The following is a 20,041-nucleotide window of genomic DNA, read 5'->3' as shown; positions in this document are numbered from 1 at the left end:
GATGGAATTGAAGCAGTTGCATAGATCCCAGAACTGTGCAAATAACTGTGTAGCACTTGTTCAAATATTTCCCATCACATAATCTCCAGTATATAGTGGAAACACGTTACTTAGATTGCCAAAGTTAAAATCATGTCTCAGAATAATCATGAATGGAACATGGCATCTACTACCAAACTTCTCTGAACATTTAAAAGGTGACAAGTAAAACTTTTTCACTGAATAAAACTACTGCGTCCATCTCAAAAGCCACCAAAACCTGTTCCAAACACTAGTCATTCAGTCATGGATCAGCCATCTCCTAATGCTGCTTATTTGGGGAGCAAAGTCCCTTGCTTGTTCCAGCAGGAGGACAGAAAATAATTTTAGAAATTATTAGGATATCAGAGACTTCCTTTCTGAAGGGAAAGATCCAAAACTGAACCTTTCCAGAGCTTGGGGGGGTGTTATGTGAAAGGGGTTCTGGCACACGACTATCTCCACCTATTTTTCCACGTTATATATTGCATCTTACAATCTTTCCAGCCTCTCAAACCAGTTCCAAAAGCTGCATGTGTCACCACAGCATCCAACCCGATGCTAAAAATGGATACTATAAGTCAGACCAACCTGGACAGGAGTTAAAAATGATTAGGTTACCTAGAAAGCTAAGCTACACAAGCAAGTTGGATAAACAGGTCATTAGAGGGCAGGGTCTAAGTGACAACATCTGGTAGCTTAGGTACTTATCAATAATTGCTCTGCTACTTGCAGTGCAATAACATTGCCTTGGCTAAATAGTAAAAATGAATTGCTGATCCATGTAATTACCTGTGTACAGCCCCCTGTAGTAACTGCTGCCTCTATGTCTTATATTTGACCCTTGTCCTTCCCTCTTACGCCAAAAATGCCGGGGGATACAAAGTGACACCAATTTATTTCTGAAAGGTAGGTCATTTACATGCAAAGCAGAGGCAAAATGCCTAACACTAATTTACAGCTGCTGGAAATCTCACTAATAAAATGTATTTTAATAATATTCCTGTTAACATTTATTTTCTATATTAAATACTACTGCTGCTAAGTACTTCTGAATAAATAAAAAATTGAATAGAAATAGATACAACAGGGAGAGAAGAGATGCTTATGGTACCAAAGGTCTGATAGAACAGACCCAGGCATAGGTCTGACCATAAACACTAGAGAATGAAATACTCCATGCAAGGACACCAAGCAAGTGCCTAAAAATCCCACTTTAGACAATGGGGGTGAGACCCTATTTTCACCTTTCACCCAGCTCTTAATCTTTTCTCCTGCCTTCACTTGTTGGGTGAAAACTTTCTGATCAGTTCTGTTAAGAGACATCTGACCTGAGATGATGATGCTTCTGCCCACAAGAGTTAAAAATAAATGTCAAATTCCTGCATATCAATCGCATATCTGACTTCCTATTCATATCTACATCAATGCTGAAAACAGATTTTTTTTTTTCCTGGAATGAGATGTTTGTCATGAAAAAGTTTTTGACATTAAACATTTTTCCCCCTATAGGTATCTGAATCATCAAATCCTTTTCTAAATCGTATGCTAAACAGAGACACCATAACAAGAATAACGTATAAAAGTAAGTTCCTTTTCACTCACTGTGGCTAACAGTTGTATATAGGTAATGTTAAAGGATATAAGTAATGAAACAAAGGTTGTGAAAGATGCTTATTTTAGGCAAAAATTATGACACTTGTATTACCGGTGATCATGGGTGCTGAATTTGGGGACTTCGACCTACATGAAAGAGCCTGACAGAGCCACCAGTTCATAGCATGAATTTTGAAAACTCAAAGTTTATTTTGTGTTTGAAAGAGCAATCAATTAATCAGCCTAATTTTAAGAATTACACTCTAACATGGAAGCATAAGGGAAATGGCACCGGTGGTAATGAAAGTTATAGAAGGAACAGTCTGGGTTATATGATATCAGAGGGTACTTGGAGAAAATATTACCTACAGCTACTCTTTGTCATTACTTGTTTTTGATATGGGCGTTTCCCATATTATCAAATATTCAGCAATTGTTCCTTTTTTATTGTGTTTGAGAGAGCTGATATTTCTACCAAGTTGTTATGACTTTTAATAGTATTCATGTGAAAGGGGGTCAGGAACATAGGTACTCTTTCCTGTATTCAGATTTGAAATACTTTTAACAGATATCATTCAGTAATTTTGTATTAGTACAGTGAACCCAGGGAAAACTCAAGCTTAAATATCACTTGACTGGACAAACTGAACCTGCTTTCTTAGAAACCCTATCTTCTTTGTTAGATACTCACTTCACTTGAGACTAGCCATCAAGATCATGCCAATAATCAGGTGAAATTTAATTTAGACTTGGGGGGAATTCCCTGGCAAAACTGAAAAATGGAGCAGACCTTTCTGAATCTCCATCGATTTGTGTTACTCCATGAACAATCATTAGCACTTTTTCAGAGATTTCATTAATTGTTATTTCATCCTGTCATATGTGGTCTCTTTTCATGGAAATTAGTGTGCTATCTTGTAAACATTGAGGGGGTGGAAGTCGGGGACCTTGAACAAGTCACTTAAGTGGGCCCCACCACATTTTGCGCTCCTGTAGACTGGTTGTCCCTTACTTTACAAAGACTTGGGGTCAATTTTAAATTTAACCTTTAGTATCTGGGAAACTCATTTGATTTGGGCACTACCTGAAAAACCAATATGCTTTTCTGAATTTTACATCTGTAACAAATTTCACCTGATCTAAAATTTCTGTATGAATGCAGACACCCTTACTAAGGGACAGGTTAGTTTCCTCCCATAAAAATCCTACTTTCCTTCTCCTCTGTGAGGTTGGGAGGACAAGATAAAAAGACAAATAGATTTGCACCTTTTTCGCCAGTGTAAATTTCTGCAGCTTCAGCTTCTAGCCATTACATCTTGTTACATCTTTGGTCTGTTAAAGAGGCCACTTGAAACATCTTCTCCCCATGGAGGTGTTTTTCAGAAGCAATTACTAAATTCCCATGACACATTTTTCATGAGATGGTTCCCAAGGGAAGCAAGGTATCCTCCCCTCCTTCATGGAAGCAGCAAGGGTTTGGACCCAGTGTACAGTTTTCTTGACTTCTTGCCCTACAATACCCTGACAACACAGTTCATCTAGTTATAGTTTCACCTACTTGTCACTGCCTCTAGAACACATTGAATGGAGGAATCATAGGACAGAAAAAGCTGAGGTATGGGGTATTCATCAAGTCCTTGTGCACAACCTGAGTTATTAAAGTTTAGAAGTGCACAAGGACTTGGTGAAGACCCTGTATTTACTTGTCTGAGGATGGTTTGTGGGTGAGTAGGGGAGTGTGCATATGTTCCTCTTACTTGTTCACCCTCTTCCAAAACATGGATTTCGGGGTAGGGAAAGGAGGAGCTAAAATTTACACACATACACATGCATGCACATGTGCACTACTATCTAGAGTAGACTAAATAGACAGGTTGTTCCACAACCTCCCATCAAGTACTTCTTATTTTCTCTCTCTGACAGCTCTGTCCAATCATTTTGAGTTACTAAACGGAGAAAAGCCATGGATTAAAGCATTCTGATAGAAACATATGATAGGTGCTTTTCGGCTGCAAAGTCAAAAATAATTGGATTCTTAAAATTTATATCGTGGTTAATATTAACCTATGTATCTGTTAAAATGGAGGAAACTAGCTGCATAGGGTCACTGTGTATTGCAGTACATTGAGCTTACTTCCTGCAATAACAGGTATTGACTGAATGTGTGGTTGGTGCAGACGGGGAATGTGAAAATGTTATTGAAAGTAATTTTGCAGTTGTGTTGTATGATGGATTATAGTGCCATTGCTGACAACTAATTCTATTTCATATAGTACAAGGATTTCTATACTGCTTTTAAACAGCCAGAAATTTAACTTATACTTTAAGGATTCACTACCCAGAGTCAATATTCACCATATTTGTTACCAGAAAAGCCAGTCCCAGTAACATTAGTAGGAGTCTGGCCAAGTCTGAGATCAAATTAGATATGAAGTCAGGTACAGTAAATAGGAAAATTAAAACAATGGCTTAAGAAGGAGCAAGAGATTTTGTGTTCCAAATTATGACCAAGGGCAAAAAATGTGTTAAAAAAACGATTTCTACTGCAGGAAAACATTAATGGTTGAAATAGATATAAATGGCCCACTTTTGTGGCTATTTCACTCATCTGCCTGCAATTCTACACAAAGAATTGGTTTTGAATGGATTGAAATGGCTGTTCTGTTAAACAGACCAAACAGTCAAGAACTATAAGGCTCTCTCTAAAGAAAAGATCCAAAGAAAAATTATTTTAATATTCTTGTTTAAACGGAGGGACAAAAGGTGGTTCTCTTTCCTTTTAAACTAGCTGTGCCATATTAGTTTTCACTTCTGCTGATAGAGGAGCCCACACATTCCCACAATGTTGGATAAAACCAGAAATTTAGCTTCCAAGGAGTCTGTACAGAAATTTGGACTTCCTGTGTTGCACTAAAGTTGATGCCAAGACACCAACCAGAAGGAAGAACTTGCTTAACTTATTACTAAGCACACAGGCTACGAACAGACATTCAAAACGCCTGAGCCTGAATTGATTCACTCTTGGTAGGTTAGTCTGTGTTATGCAGATTGAGCCCATTAACAATTGGACAGACATTCACTTTTGAACCAGAAAATGCAGCCACATGCCTGCAGTGGCTAAAACCAGGACCCCGGGGGGAGAGAGGGGAGGGGCACTAGAGCACACCTGCCAGCCACTGCCAAAGGGGAGGAGAGACAGGCCCTCCAAACAGCTCTCACCCCTCTCTGCTGGAGGAGGGGAAACGTGGCCGGGCACCAGCCCAAGGCTATCCCGCTGGAGGGTGGGAGTTTAAAACAACATGGGGGAGGGGGGGCAAGAAGCCTTTCTCTGAAGCCAACATTTATTGAACACAGCAGTTTGCAGTCTCAAGCAAACACATGAAAAACAACCAAAACCCTTTGCCTAAGCTAACATACAACCCAGTAAAACACAGTGAGACCAAACGCAACTTAATCTAACTTAAAACGGATGTAATAGATCAAAAAGACAAGGCAAAGCTTTGCATAAGTTTTATGTAATCCTGAGAGCCATGGCCGATCAAGTCGACCAGGAGGACTGTCCCCCCATGGCTGACTGCGCTGACCCAGAAGTAGCAGCAGAGTACCACTGGCACTTCTGGGTGGGCACAAGTGGCTGCAGGGATCGCTTCTCCTGGCTCCCCCGCTGACGCTCTCAGAGGGGCACCAGTGCTCTCGTCTACCCCCCCGCCTGGGAATACTGGCTGTCAGGGGGTCGACCTGCACTCTCAGGGGTGCACGTGCACTCCCATACACCCCCTACATGTCACCACTGACTCTCTGCATTCTTTGATCAAGTTGTGTGCCACCCTCAAGCTGTCTGGAACCTCTTCCTGTTCCCTTAGCTCCATCTCCAGCACATGCGTGTGATGATTGTGCCGGCTCTTTGCCACCACCTTCCACCTCTCAGTCTGGTACTGCAGGGCTCAACGGCACCAGCACATTGAGCTGGTGCCATTGGGCCCTGGGCCCCCGGCAGACCCTAGATGGGTTTCCCTGTGGGGGAGCAGTCCCTCTCAGGCTGTCGCCTGCCTGAGCCAATTGCCCTGCTCAAACAGAGAGCAGGGGTTGTGGGCGGCACACTGAGCTGTGGAAGTAGGGGATTAAAGCCTTTTTCAGACCCCAGCAGGGTTTGTCTGGCGGTGGGGGTGGGGGGAACAGTCCCTCTCAAGCTGTTGCCCCATCCTCTCCTCTCCAGTGGGGGAGTTCTGGCCACTCAGGCAGACCAGCTGCTGTCCCCGGCCAGGCTTCCCACCCCCACCCCCTTTCTAGCCTGGGCAGTGAGGGCTGATTGATGAGCAGAGGGGCAGGGCCAGCCCTGCTGTCTGAAGCAGACAGCATGACACAGCACAGCCCAAGACTGAAATGCATACTGGGATGCTGGGGGACTGTGATTCAACTTAAACTAGGAAGGGGTCTGGGACAGAAGTTGCATAAACCAATTTGACCCAAATCACTTAAGTCTAATACTACATTCCATCAGGTTTATCTTAAACCAGTTTCGGCCATTTTGAAACTGGTTGATGTGCACTCAACTTTTGTTCTATTACAAGTTTAAACCAGTTTCTGATCGCTTAAACTAGGTTATGTGTAACTCCTGTCCCTACCCTTAATGCTAAACTTCCTTTTGAGGTGACATAAACCAATGTCCCTATTTTCACAGATCCTGCAAATAGAGCTTAAGACAAACATTTCCTAAAAGTAGTTTAAAATTTTTGAGATTTCAGTTTTTCACAGACCACGTTTAAATGTCTCAAGACTAGGCTTCAGAAGTCCTTGAGTTCTCATAGCTCCAGTTATAAGCAACAAGCGCTTCAGATTTTCAGTTTCCCTCTGAAAACTTCAGACCCTAAATGTCTAATGCTGAGCATCCAAAAATTACAGACAGCTTTTCTCAGCTTGGAGTGATGTGAGATGTTCAAGCTCACTTTCACTTTCTGAGCCAGGAGTAGAATTCAGAATCCTCCTGGTTCCCCAGGTTGTACTTCCCTTTTTAGGAATTATATTAAATATATGATCTGATATGATAGCAATGTTCGTGCCTTAAATAAAAGTTAAATACCCATAAAGTATCACTATCTGAACCCTAGCTAACCAGATTCAAGGGCCCATTGTAGTTAGTGGTAGTTTGTAGGGCTGTGCAGAGCTTCGATCCCTGATTGGATTTGGCAGAGATGATGGGGGGAAGATGGAGTGTCCCACAGAAGCACAGGGAGCTCCCCAGCATGCTCAGCAGCAGACCCAGAAGTGGACCAGAAGCACTTCTTCTGGGTCCACCAGGGAGTGCGCAGGAACTGGTGCCTCCTGGGTCTGAGGAGGTATCAGGGTCCCCCCATGGCTAATTGCTGAGCTGGAGGTGCAGGGGGGGCCCCCAGCAAGCTCCCCAGCAGTGGACCAGAAGTACTTCCAGTCCACTTCCGGGTTCGCCACCGAGCACATGGAGGGTCCCCCCTGCACTCCTGTGGGATGCTCCATCCGCCCCAGCATCGCAGCATTCACAAGCTGCATTGTTATCTTGAGGTATGTAGAAAAAACTTTTAAAGCCATATCTGTGTCCAAATCACTGATTCTCTGAATCAGCATCAAAACTTCAGATTCAGATTTGGCTGAATCAAATCAGGGACAATGATCCGAATCAATTAATCAAATCACTGTCCCTGATTTGGGCCGAATCTGAATCGAATAGGGTCCGTTTCGCACATCCTTAGTTGTTTGCCGTGCCTTTGGGATCAGATCCTATTCATTTTAGTAGAGTTCTGGTAGCCACAAGAAGTTGATGGATATGTGCATTTTGTATGTAATTAGGGGAAGCCTGTGGCTTGATTAATTTCTTAAAGGAAAAATGTGGGTTAAGTTAAGGATTTGTAGTACTACCTATGAAGAGAAGGACTAGAAGAATCGTCATAACAAACGCACAAGCAGAGGAAAGAGTGGGAATTTCACCATTTGTAAAGAAAATTGTCAGAGTCAAGGCCTTTATGTAAATGAGAATGAAAGCTAATGAAATGTAATTTGTACAGAGAAAGGTTCATGAGTTCAGGAATTATCCCGAGGCAGAAGCAGATCAAGATAAATAGAATGTGGGCTGTACATAGAAATGATGCTGAGAGTCTAGTAAAAAGTCTGGGAATAGCTATTAAAGCAGGATATTGGCAGGGGATGCACAGAACCCTTACACAGAATGACTTTGAACATTAGAAAGTAAATATACCTGCAATAAAAGTCATAAACATAAAGACATCACATTAAAGGGTGGCAGTCTATTACACCTACAAACCCACGATTTCTGCGGTCATTCCCGAACAGAAAATCATTACTCAGGGTGGGGAAAATGGGCATGAGTGGAAGGAAAAAGAGTAGTCAAGACAGAAGCTGATCATAATGCACCACATCAAGGAGTCTTTCCTCAGGCTAGATTTCCACTGGAGTCAATTCATTTCCAATGGGAGTTCGAACCACATACGCCTCAGTATTTCCTTTTAGTTATTTTCTTTTACTTCTTCATCCCTCCTTGTTTTTGCCCATCCTTGGACACAGCAAAACAAACTGTACCTCTGCTGTTCCCATTAATTGCACTCTATGGGTCCTGTGGCATGCAGCACTCATTTTCTTGCCATAAACACACTGTGAATGAGCATAGATGCCACAAAGTAATGATTAGTGCTAGCAGAAAAAAAACCGAGCAGAACTTCTAGCACATTTCAGCTTAAACACCAGACAGTACTCACATGATCCTCTGTTCACACCCAGAGAACAACCTGCATGGCCCAACACTCAAAGGCAGTACAGGGTTTGATTCAGAGCCCACTTAAGCCAATAGGAGTGGGAGACTTTCCGCTGGCTTTAGTAAGCTCTACATCAAGCACTCAATTCCCAGGTTACTTTGTACCTGTGCCCATAATCTGGTAGACAGCTTACTTCTAACTGCTTCTATGTCATGTCTGTTTAGTCAGGAATTATCTGCGTTCCCTCCTGTATAAAAGCACCTTGCTCCCATCTAAGTCTATGTCGGCCTTTTCAAGTTCGAAATCCAACCCTCTCATACTCAGTTGTTCTGCTACCCTCAACATTGTAACATCCACAGAAAGCCCTGACATTTACTTCTTGGCTCATCTATGCAGCACTGTCTTCTAACCACAGCTCTCATCTGTGGAGTTACTGGGAACACAAATGGTACAGCAGTATGCAGTACTTCACAGGAAGCAAACAGAGGCAGCACAAAGATATAAATAGTAAATGAATTCATGGCAGATAGTGCCTGGCTCTTCCATCAGCATGCAAAGGAAAGAGAAAGTGCAAGCAGTCTCTGTGCTCCCACCTCCCATTCTTTATGAAGGCCCAGAACACAAAGGCAGCCTCTGAGCTGAATGCAGTGATCCTGCAGCGGGTGTTTCCCTTGTCCCTTCCCATCTACCCCAAGCACAGAAGTGAGTCCCCGCTGCTCTGTCCTAACAAAGTGTCTCGCTTGTGTTCCCCAAAATGTTAACATGCATTATGCCTGCCTGAACAACCTGGATGGTGGGTTCCCCACACTGACCCAACATGGGCCTTTGTCACGTCTTTTATCTGAAGGTAACTGAACAGGGCAATCTTGGCCGAGTACAGACAGTCAAGAAGCCCGAAGCTGAAACAGTCCAGTCTTTGCAGGTTAGTCTAAGCTGCGTAGATTGAACCCATAAGCAAATGAACAGACATTCACTTTTGATTCTGGAAATGCAGCCACGTGCCTGCAGTGGCCCAGGCCAGAAGCTGGGGGGCACTAGAGCAGACAGCTTGGGCAAAGGCTAACCCACCCACCCTGCAATGGGGGATTTGCAGGGGAGGTCTAAAGCATTCTGAGATTTTGGGGGACTATGAGTTAACATGAATCTGGAGGGGATTTGAGATAGGTTAAATTGGTTTACTGAACTTCTAAATCAGTTAAGTCTGATACTACATCTATACCAGGTTATCCTAAACCTGTTTTGGCCATTTTGAAAGCAGTTTATGTACACTGATCTTCTGTTGTATTACAGATTTGAATCTGTTTCCAATCACTTATAAGGGTTTGTGTGTAGTTTCTGTCCCTAGCCCTTAAGAACAATGGGCTACATTTGTTATAAACCGAAACAGGAGCAAATCCCCTGGACCCAAGGCAATTGCTTGCAGTTCTGGAAGCAGAGACTTTGGCCCCGTATTGGCCACATAATCCCTTGCTATAGGATAACTAAAGGATATGTTGCAACGTAGAATGTCGGCAACTCAAGGTTTTTTTGTGTCATGTTTAGTTTAATTTGGATGCTCTGTATGTGATCCTAATTAGCGGACCCCACACAGAGCATGTGAATTAAAATAAATGTGACATAAAAAACCTTGAGTCACCGATGTTCCTGCTCTTCACTGATTTTTAAGTCAGACTTTAGTCTCTTGAAAAATACTTTGGGACACATTCTGCCTTTGTTTAAGCCACTAGCATCCCATCAAGGCTAGATGTGGATGAAACAAAGAGAACCTGGCCCTCCGAATTTGAAACCGTTTCGACTGAATCCCTGCCATTTGGAGCTCACGTGCCACTCTCTGCAGTTCATAAATAATGTGCAGGATGTTCATGTGGGAAAGGAGAGAGATGTGATGACTCACAGAAAATAATCACTGATATGAAAAAAAAAATGCATTCTGTGCCTCACGTAATTCCAGCAAAATTATTGTTGCGCTGCAAATATTTTTTTATGAATAGGGCTCAGGTGTATTCACTCATCTCTAGCTGTTAAAATTTAACAGTCTGCTGGCTCAGTAATGCTACAGCAGTAGTTTAGCACTTTCGTAGGAAACATTTTTTGGCTTGGAAACAGATTCTTTGTACCCCAGGCTTTGGGCCATTTGAGGCTGAACCCATTAACAAAGGTGACCGAGTATCCCCTAGGAAAGAGCGGCAACGTGTTTCACTCTCCTAGTAGAGTCCAAAAACTGATCTGTGAAAGTGCACTTGTACTGGCTTCACGTTAGAAGAGGGGTGGGGGTGTAGATTTTACTCAACCAAGAAAGCCCATGGCAAAGCCATCTTTCCCAAAATAAAGTGTTAACAGATTTTAAACAGAAAACTGGTCGCTCATGCATTGCCCGCTAATCAGCAAGTCTTACCAGTCTCTCTCTCAACCCAGTCTACAGAGGAGAGGAATCTCCTTCATCCATAACGAGGGGCCTTGGCTATTTAGTTCATGCTGTAACGACTCGTGCTTTTAGCTGTGGATGTCCCTGGTGGACTGGCCACAACAGCAGCCATTACGGTCGATTGTCCGCTGCCTGAAGCAGGAGTTTGACATGTGCAAAGACGAATAAGTGTATTACTTGCGTAAGCTTGCCCTTCGGCAACTATGGGGGTTTTTTTGGATTTTCTTTAATTCTTGTGTTTTTACTTGATTGTTTAAATCGTTCTTTCTTTTTTATTCTTACTTTTAAAGGAGAAGGAAGAGACAATAAATGGAGGAGAGAAAAAGACAGGGTTGTTCTGTAACTGCAACGATACTGTGAATATTGAGCGATGATATTTCATGTCAACAATTTTTGTAAATGAGGATACTGAAACAGCAGGTTTCAACATTTTAGTAGACCAGGGATGCAAAGTATTAGTCAAGGGAAGTATGAATAAATTCAGCTTAGATACTTCATGAGTGACATCTGGAGAAATATGGCTTATCTGACACGTATTGTAACTGAATTAGTCAAAGGCTCAATGGCTTATTTCTCTTCAGTCAGCACACAGTTGACCATGCTTTGGTAGCTGTTTTTCACAGGGAAAAAAAATGCAGTGAAATGCAGTCATTTCCTGATTTGTCAGCTCTCTAAAATGAAGCCTGAACTGGACACGCTGACTTACCGCACCTAAATTTAGCATGAACTTCATAATGTTCTTAAAGGTGAACATGAAAAAATTACCATTTTCAAAAGAAAATCTCTCTTCCTTCTTTCTTTCCTTTGATAATTTGTCTAAAATATGTTGATTATAAATGGTTTGTTAACCTGATTTTCCATTTTTCCCCTTGTTAAATATACCATAATACGGTGATGCATGGAAAACTTCTGATAAATTGAGGGGGAATTTTTTACCCTTTTGATATGGTTTCAAAATGGCCTGCATTATACTGGGGGCTTTAGTCTAAACAGAAATCTTAGTACACTTGTTTTTTTCTCTGCGCCTGCTTCCACGCCTCCCATCAATGTCAGTGTGAATTTTGTTTCATAGTTTCATAGTTGGTAGGGTCGGAAGGGACCTGAGCAGAAAGGACGCTGGGGTCAAACGACCCCAGCAAGGTGATAGTCCAGCTTCCTTCTGAAGACCCCCAGGGGAGAAGCGAGTACTACTTCCCTTGGAAGTTGGTTCCAGATCCTAGCCACCCTGACCGTGAAGTAGCGCCTCCTGATATCTACCCTGAATCTACTCTCAGTCAACTTATGGCCGTTACTCCTTGTTACTCCCAGTAGTGCTCAGGGGAAGAGGGACTCTCCCATTGCCTGCTGGCCCCCCTTGGCCAGTTTATAGATGGCCACCAGATCCCCCCTCAGCCTTCTCTTGTGAAGGCTGAACAGGTTCAGGTCCCATAGCCTCTCCTCAGAGAGCCTGCCCTGCTGCCCCCAGATCATGCGAGTGGCCTCCTCTGGACCCTCTCCATGTTGGCCACATCCCTCCTGAAGCGTGGCACCCAGAACTGGACGCAGTACTCCAGCTGCGGCCTGACCAAAGTTGCATAGAGGGGGAGGATCACCTCCTTGGCCAACACCTTGTCTGTGGATGCGTGACAAGGTACGGTTGACCTTCCTGACCATGTCCTCACATTTAATCATATGAATCCTCACATTCATGGACTGAAAGGAAAAAAAAGAAATTGCTTAATCCACAACCTGACAGCACATCATCTTTGCCTAAGTGTGAACATTTGCTGTACTAACAAACCAGACTAAACATACTACATGCAACTGATATTTCCCCATTACCTAACCATTCCAGCTTTCTCAGCAGTGCATAATACCGGCAGGGGAGGACAGTTAAAAAGGTTAAGTGCATGCATCCTTGCAAATGGTCTAGGAAGGAACTCCTGGAGTCTGAATTTCAAGAGGGAATCCTGGAAAAAAAAATCCAAGTTACAGCTTTGAAATATCTGCCAGAAGCACTATCAAGCCAACATTATACAGCAGCAATAATGCATGCAGCTTAGCAAGGGCTGAGCAGCTTTGATGACTCTTAAAAGATATATCTATTTCTAATTATGCACTGGCTCATGTCCACACGCTGAAATCTTCTACAAAGGGACAGCTCATTAATTACCAGCGAGGATATGATAAAAGTGGGGAGCCCAGTAAGTTGCTTTACAGCAGATTTTCTCACCCCTGACTTTAGCATTCTGAGTGAGCTCGCACTGCTTTCACTCCCACTGTGCACGCTAAAGGACGTCAGGCTTCATTGAGCAGCTTTATTATCATATATTAACCTTAACAAGGTGGAACAATCTTTTCCGTGGTACAAGGGTAATTAAGCTTTAACACTCTTGGCCTTCCCAATGCTTTGCCAGGCAAAACTTGTTAATCATTCCAAAAAATACAGTAAGTTGGCATTCTCCAAAGACTGCTGCATCCAGATCAGCAGTTCAGATAGTTTATAAGCTCAAGTTCCCAAATGAATGCCAGATTTTCTCCATAGACACTTGTGCTGAATTCCCACTGAAGTCAACGGGACCTATGCATAAGCATCTAAAGGCAGAATTTGACCCAGACAAGATTACTATATCATATTTGTTCTTGTCCAGTATGTTAAACAGTTGCCTATGTGAAGTGATTCTGCTTTATATTCCAGTGAGACCGAGGCTGAGATTCTTCCAGAGTAAAGAGCATGTACAACAAAGTTTGTCTTGTGAAAACATTGCCTTATCTAAACCTTTCTCCCCCTTTATTCTCAGATGATGCATACTTACTGCAGGGACTCAATATTGAGGAACTTTATCCAGAGACCTCTAGTTTCATTACATATGATGGGTCAATGACCATCCCACCCTGCTATGAAACAGCAAGTTGGATAATAATGAACAAACCTGTCTACATAACAAGGATGCAGGTAAAGCAAAAGCATTTATTGGATCTAATATGATTATCAGGAGAAGAATATTTTACCCGCATATCTTTGTATTATCACTTGTGAATCAGCTCTTCAGTGCAGCCATCTCTGCATGCAGTTTAGGTATATTATGCAAAACCTAACCAAATGGTGGCATGTTAACAGTAATAAACATTAAATGAAAGGCTAAAATAATCGTGGCTTTGTTGCCTTATAAGGATTACCCAGCTTCAGATGCCTAACAGGGACCCAGGCCAAGGCAAAAATAAGAACATTTAATGAGCAGCAATAGCGGTCTCATGAAGAACTGGGGCAGCAAATTCAAGTAAAAATGCAGGCTATGACACAGGTACTTTCAGAAGGGCAGAACTGATGCAAAGAAGTTGGGATATAGGACATTTGTTCTAAAAAAATGCATTGCAGGCCACGGACAGCGACGGCGTAAAGCAAGCAGAAGGAGCCATATCCATACCATAGACAAGACATCCAAGGAACACATGGATTGAAGGACTACTACAAAGGGAACATGCCAAAGTGATTCAGTTGCTTTAAACCCCACCCTGCTCAGTGAAAGCCTCAGAAATGCACCGATCAAGCTCATCTCCCAGTGCAGTGTTCATCAGTGAGACTCCTATCCAGTGAGACTCCTCGATCACTTAGCAGATCTCAGAGCTATTTTCTCACTACATCAACTTTCAGGGAATAATAAAAACACTTCCTGCCCTCCCCCACTGTAGTAAAACAGCAGGGGTAATTTGGTCTGAGAAATATAAGGAAAGGGAGGGTGAGAAATCAGCTCTCAAAATAATTTGGGGGTTTCAAATCATATTCACTTTGCAAATAAGATGTCTGAAGGAAGCTTGAAACCCATTTTAACCATGAAGTATTCATTCTGTCCAATTCTGCATGGATTCAGAGAATTAGGACTAATTTAGGAGAATGACACAGTTCAGTGGGAAAAAACGATACATATTACACATTCTAAACTTCCAAGCCAACATGAAGCACATTTTCTGTAAGAAACGTGTTTGTTACTTTCCAGAAGTAATGTACAACATGAGGATTCGAATATTTCTGTAGCTTGCAGGAGTACCCAAGGGGCATAATCTCATGATACCTATTCCTTGTCATGCTTTTCTGGTTGAATAGCATAGTTACATCCTACACAATTAGCACTGCAAATTGATTTCATGGAATACTTACTAATTATGCAGTATACTTGGACTGAAAACTGATGTAAAACTAAAGACTTCCCTGGTAACCATTACAAAAAATGCAAAACCCACTTGTTGATGTCATTAACCACGCTGGATTTCTCTGGTTAGTCCATACTTAAGCTAACTTGGTAGCTATCAGAGGCAATAATAATTCACCAAAAGTCTTTTTATCTTTCGATTGTACCCCAGAGCGATACAATTCAATCTCATTTAGAATTGAAAACATCAAAATGCAGCCTTTTATTTGTCTTGTGGAATTTCTCTGCAGAAATTCACAAAATGTGTTGGTTGGTGTGAACCTGCATTTCTCAGTTACAAGAGGTTTCAGCTGAAAAATTTCAGCCATCTTCGTTGCTACTTGGAAAGCCACTACCACTTGTTAGCTAGGTGGTGGGTTGTAGTCCAGCTGCCAGTATGCAAGTGTCCCTGGGGCAAAAACCACCTTCACAATGGGTCACTGGGTAGAGATTGGCCCATAAGGGTGTCCTAAGTTAGGAAAGCCCCTTAGAGTACCAGTATGAGGATAACTACAGTGGTGCTAAGCAAAAGAGATGAATCAGAGGATAAAAAGGATTGCAGCCTCCAAGGCTGCTAGCACCATGCCTTTTAGTTCATGTTCTCTGCATCTGCTGCTGCCTCCACGTAGAACTTTGGATTCCTTTTATTTCTTGATCATAATTTCCTTAAGTAATTTGCATGTAGCCTGCAAAGTGTTTTGGGTTACCATGAATGAATGGCCTTTGCCTTTAATGCATCCCTGGAAATTCCCCTTGATGCCAAATCACATAAATTTGGCTTAATTTTAATGTATAATAATATATTCTGTTACTTAATTTGGGATGGTGGTGTTTACTAATGATGAAGAATAGTATTACAAGTCCTTGTTTTGTATTTTGTGTAGATGCATTCTTTACGACTACTAAGCCAGAATCAACCATCACAGATATTTCTGAGCATGAGTGACAATTTCAGACCAGTCCAGCCTCTCAACAATCGATGTATCCGAACTAATATCAACTTTAGTTTACAGGGAAAAGATTGCCCAAACAATAGAGCACAGAAACTTCAGTATAGAGGTATGTTTTACATACAGCAATCTCAATAATATTTTCTGTGCCTATGCAGAGCTCCCAAAGCATGCCACCAATTAGGCACATCATTATGTGCAGCACCTTTTGGAGGCAAGTGTATAAATCAATGGTTGCACTGCCAAGACAGCTAGAAAAAGTTATTTGGTATCTTCACAAGGCAGGCAGGCCTTAAAGCATCTCCATAGTACAAAGAATGTTCTAACTGACCTGGGAAAATGGGGGATGTGTCAGTCCTGATCTTTAATGGGAGTGTGATTGAACTTTTTGGAGGTATAATGCAATCACAAATGCTTACGCTGGGATGGGTTTTTTTCTGTACAACAGACAAATAGAGGACCAGCCCAGTAGCCTGATGATAAAGTTTTGTGTGGGCCTGGTTGGGGGCTCACAATTGAGCCATAATATGCCTCGGGCATTTCTTAACCTACCAGGATATGAGATTGTTGCAGAGGTGTTCTCAATATCAAGAGAGTGGGTGGGTAAAAAGTGTCAGTTATCAACAATGATCCCCAAGGCAAATGAAAAAAAATGTGATCAATGGGCTAGACCAAAGTATAGGATTTTCTTTTAAGAGTTGAATGATTCTGTTGCACACTTTAAAGTAAAAAAGCAAGAGAAGAAAGGTCTTATGTAGACCCAGCGTCTTGAAAAACAATCTGTCCTACTGGACTGTCTAAAACAGTGGTCTCCAAACTTTTTTTTGATCATGCACCACTATCAGTAAAAACATTTTTGAGCGTGTACCCCCAATATATGTATATTTATATAAATATAAAGAGAAGTTCTAATATTTTCTTCCCGCACCCCAATGGATCGTCTTGCATGCACGCCACTTTGGAGACCACTGGTCTAAAATATTGTTAAATCTGCTATTTAAACATTAAGCTTTAAACACATAGAACTGCAACCACTGCAGAGCCAGAAAAGGGAGTGCAGGCTGATTTAAATCATGTTTTATTGATGGGACACACAAAAGCAAATCAGCATATGAACAGGTGGAATAGGATGTGAATAACCTGAAATGAGGTGTTTTATAGTGATACATGTCCCAACACTTCATTCTAGTTCCTGTCCAGAAAATAATTTCTAGCTATAAATTGTTTTCTCTAAAAAGACATCAGAGGAAAGTAGGGCTGGAAGGGACCTCAGAAGGACACCTAGTCCAGCCCCCAGATGCTGCAGGTGCAAATAAGAATCAAAATGTAATTCCACTAGAAGTCATTTCATGTCACTGCCAGGGTCTGATATGAACAGAGTAAAACCATAAATAAAGAATTGCAGGACATGTTGCAAGGAGCCAACATATATTCCTGCTCTGAAAGGTAACTCCATAAAACTGGTATCAGGAGGGTCCGGGCTGATTATCTTTCAGCAGTTTAAATTGAGCAGATGTAATATGGAAAAGTAAAATTATGATTTTTTTCCAGCTGTCGAGCCAGCAAACTCTTACTGTCAGGCTGGTTTCTTCATTACCAATAGCATATGCTATGCATTTGGAGCCTACTTGGGGATCTTTGTTCATGCTACTGGACTTGGAATAGAATCCAACTCCCTCACCCAGAGCTGCTCTTTCTGCAGAGATCACAAGAATAAACTTTAATAAAAAAAAAAAAAATGTATAGCCTTAAAAGTGAAAAGATGTACATGTAGCAGACAGTTGACCTGAATAGTTAGATGCTCCTATATCTAATAGGAGAAGTGTGCTAATCTGATAAACACATGTGTAAAACATTAGGAGACAGGAAAGCTGCAGATATGCTTATGATAAAGATGTTGGAAAAAAAGTGTGTTGGGGGTGGGTATCTTGAAAAATAACAAATATTCTGTATGCCAAAAAATGTTTCCTATATTGGATTTTTTCTAGTTTGGAGCTTGGGTATTGGGGTGTTTTCAACTTCTGTGCTCTCCCCTCCTCAATATTTTTGTTGCTGACAGTGTAAAATTAAAAAAGACAAGGAAAAAAAAAAAGCCTGATAAAATAAATGGCAACTGTTCATTTCCCAATTTTACCCAAGATGAAAAATGCTGGGGGGAGGGATGGGGTGCAAATCTTACAACCCCTCAATTAAAACAGACCATTTTTCATTTTAAAAAGTTGAATAGCCCTGATTTGTTGCAACCGTGAGTCTTCATTTTGAAATTACTCAGCAACTACTGCCTGGTACTTTGTTTGGTTGGTTTTTAAACCAGGCTGTTTCATATTCGGTGTTTCTGGAAGCCTGACTGTCACTTGTTTCTTTCAGTAAATGAATGGCTCCTCAAGTAATTAAGGACATAGCAGGAAGAATCCCTAACCTCAGTGGAATGCTACGACTGTGAATTGATATAATCTAGAACGCACCCAGCCTCATTCACTCTTTGGATTCATCACAGCACGTGGAAACGTGCTGCAAGAAAAGAGCTGCCATGATGGAAACTCAACTAAAAATTCATACATATTATCAGTGGTAATTAAAAAAAAAAAAAAAAGACAATAACTACAGTAAATGTGATTACAATTTTGATACAGTTTTCCTGAACTAATTTAGCGTCACAAAAAGAGACTTTTCAGCCTTTGTATATATGAAATTCTTCCTCTCTGCCCCCTCCCCCAAAATTAAAAAAAAAAAAAAATTAAAAAAAAAATAAAAGAAAAAGAAAAAAAGGTGGCTCGGTACAGCATCAAAGTGGAGTTGTGTTCTGTGTGCCAAGTAACCCTTGGAAAGCTCTCATTATATCACTATTATTAATGGATACTGACAAGACAGAACAAGAAGACTGTAGAGGAAACATTTCTAGGTTATGATCCTTCTGTTTATTTAATAAAAAAGGACAGACAGTGAGAGATAAGTATTGTAAATATTTCACTGGAGAATATAAAGGAAATTGAAATATTTCCCTCTTTGTCACATATCTGTAGTAGGACTTGCCAAGATCAGAATTGATCCATTTTCTGTTTCTTGTTTTACAAAGGTCATACATTGTGTTTGGTTACTGTTAACAACTCAATAAATGTCTTTAACAAATTAATTTAGTTCACTTGTTTTGGTTTGTTTTTCCTTTCTAAAAGATTACGCCTCTAGCACTCGTGGCTGCACTATTTATGTTTTTCTTTTCCTTTTCCTTTTTGAATTCATTTGTTTGTTTGCAGCCAGTTTAGCAGAGTTGATGGCAAACTAGATTGCATTTAACAAAGCGAGTGTGACTTTAACTCTGCTTTACGGTTCGTCGTTAATAAGAGTTAGGCTCCAGAAGTGGAAAGCAAATGAAAAATGTCTTGGTTTAAAATCACCATTTCCTCTGTTGAGTCCATTATTGGGCCATACAAATTCAACCTTGTAAATTGGTGGAGAAGGATATATTTTCTTTACAGATATAGCAGGAGCTTACCAAGTAAAAGCTAATGCCTTTTTCTTGTTTATAACGGTCATTCACTGTGTTTGGTTACTGTCAAGAACTCAATAAATGTGTTTAACAAGTTCTTGTAGCCCGTGTTTGACCTTCTTGTATGTTATAGTGATAATCTTTCAAGCCTTCAGTGGGCTGGGCCCTAAGTAACCACCCTTCCCTCTCTACAAGCTGTCATGACATCTCTGTCCATAGCAGAAACGGCCCAGCTGACAGAGCCGGAAGTGGGACTCGAATGGCTGGAGTATTCCAAATGGCCAAACCCGCGTTGTGCGAGTTCCCATTGCCAGAAGTAAGATGAGGCCTAAGTTTGCAGTCGAGGAACGAGTAAAGATCTCTTCACAGAGACCTCCTGCAGTGCTGACAGCTGCTCAGTAGCTAGCAAGGCTTTTCTCTGCAGGCAAATGAGTAAAAAAGGCCACTTTTTCCAAAACATCAAAGGTGGTTGAGGGGCCTGGAGTAAGTTCTTTATGGATGAAACTGATACTCCCATGTATTATGAGCTTGGCAGCTGGCTGGTGAAAGGTGTCAGTAGATATCTGTAACTGGTTACCAATGTTCAATTATATGCCAGTCAACATTATTAACCCAGGTGTGTGGATTCTGATACGTAATGGGAAAATAAACAC

The 20,041-nt window shown here is 41.4% G+C and overlaps 1 protein-coding gene across 2 annotated transcripts in view; it reads left to right on the top strand.

Annotated features, from left to right (window-relative positions):
* CA10 (carbonic anhydrase 10 (inactive)) overlaps positions 1-19,427 on the top strand; it is a 359,857-nt gene extending 340,430 nt beyond the window's left edge. For both annotated transcript variants that reach the window (XM_090060642.1, XM_090060643.1), the window contains exons 7-10: positions 1,531-1,603; positions 13,563-13,717; positions 15,836-16,010; positions 18,269-19,427. In XM_090060642.1, the coding sequence (XP_089916768.1) occupies positions 1,531-1,603; positions 13,563-13,717; positions 15,836-16,010; positions 18,269-18,291 (426 nt within the window). In that variant the 3' untranslated portion in view covers positions 18,292-19,427. The remainder of the gene's footprint in view (positions 1-1,530; positions 1,604-13,562; positions 13,718-15,835; positions 16,011-18,268) is intronic.
* The last annotated feature ends 614 nt before the right edge of the window (positions 19,428-20,041 follow it).

This window comes from Crocodylus siamensis, chromosome 8 (genome assembly GCF_052110815.1).
Source record: "Crocodylus siamensis isolate JL-2025a chromosome 8, ASM5211081v1, whole genome shotgun sequence".
NCBI classification, from domain to species: domain Eukaryota; kingdom Metazoa; phylum Chordata; order Crocodylia; family Crocodylidae; genus Crocodylus; species Crocodylus siamensis.
The sequence above is the reverse complement of the archived record's forward strand: the minus strand, read 5'-3'. Positions and strand labels throughout refer to the sequence as shown.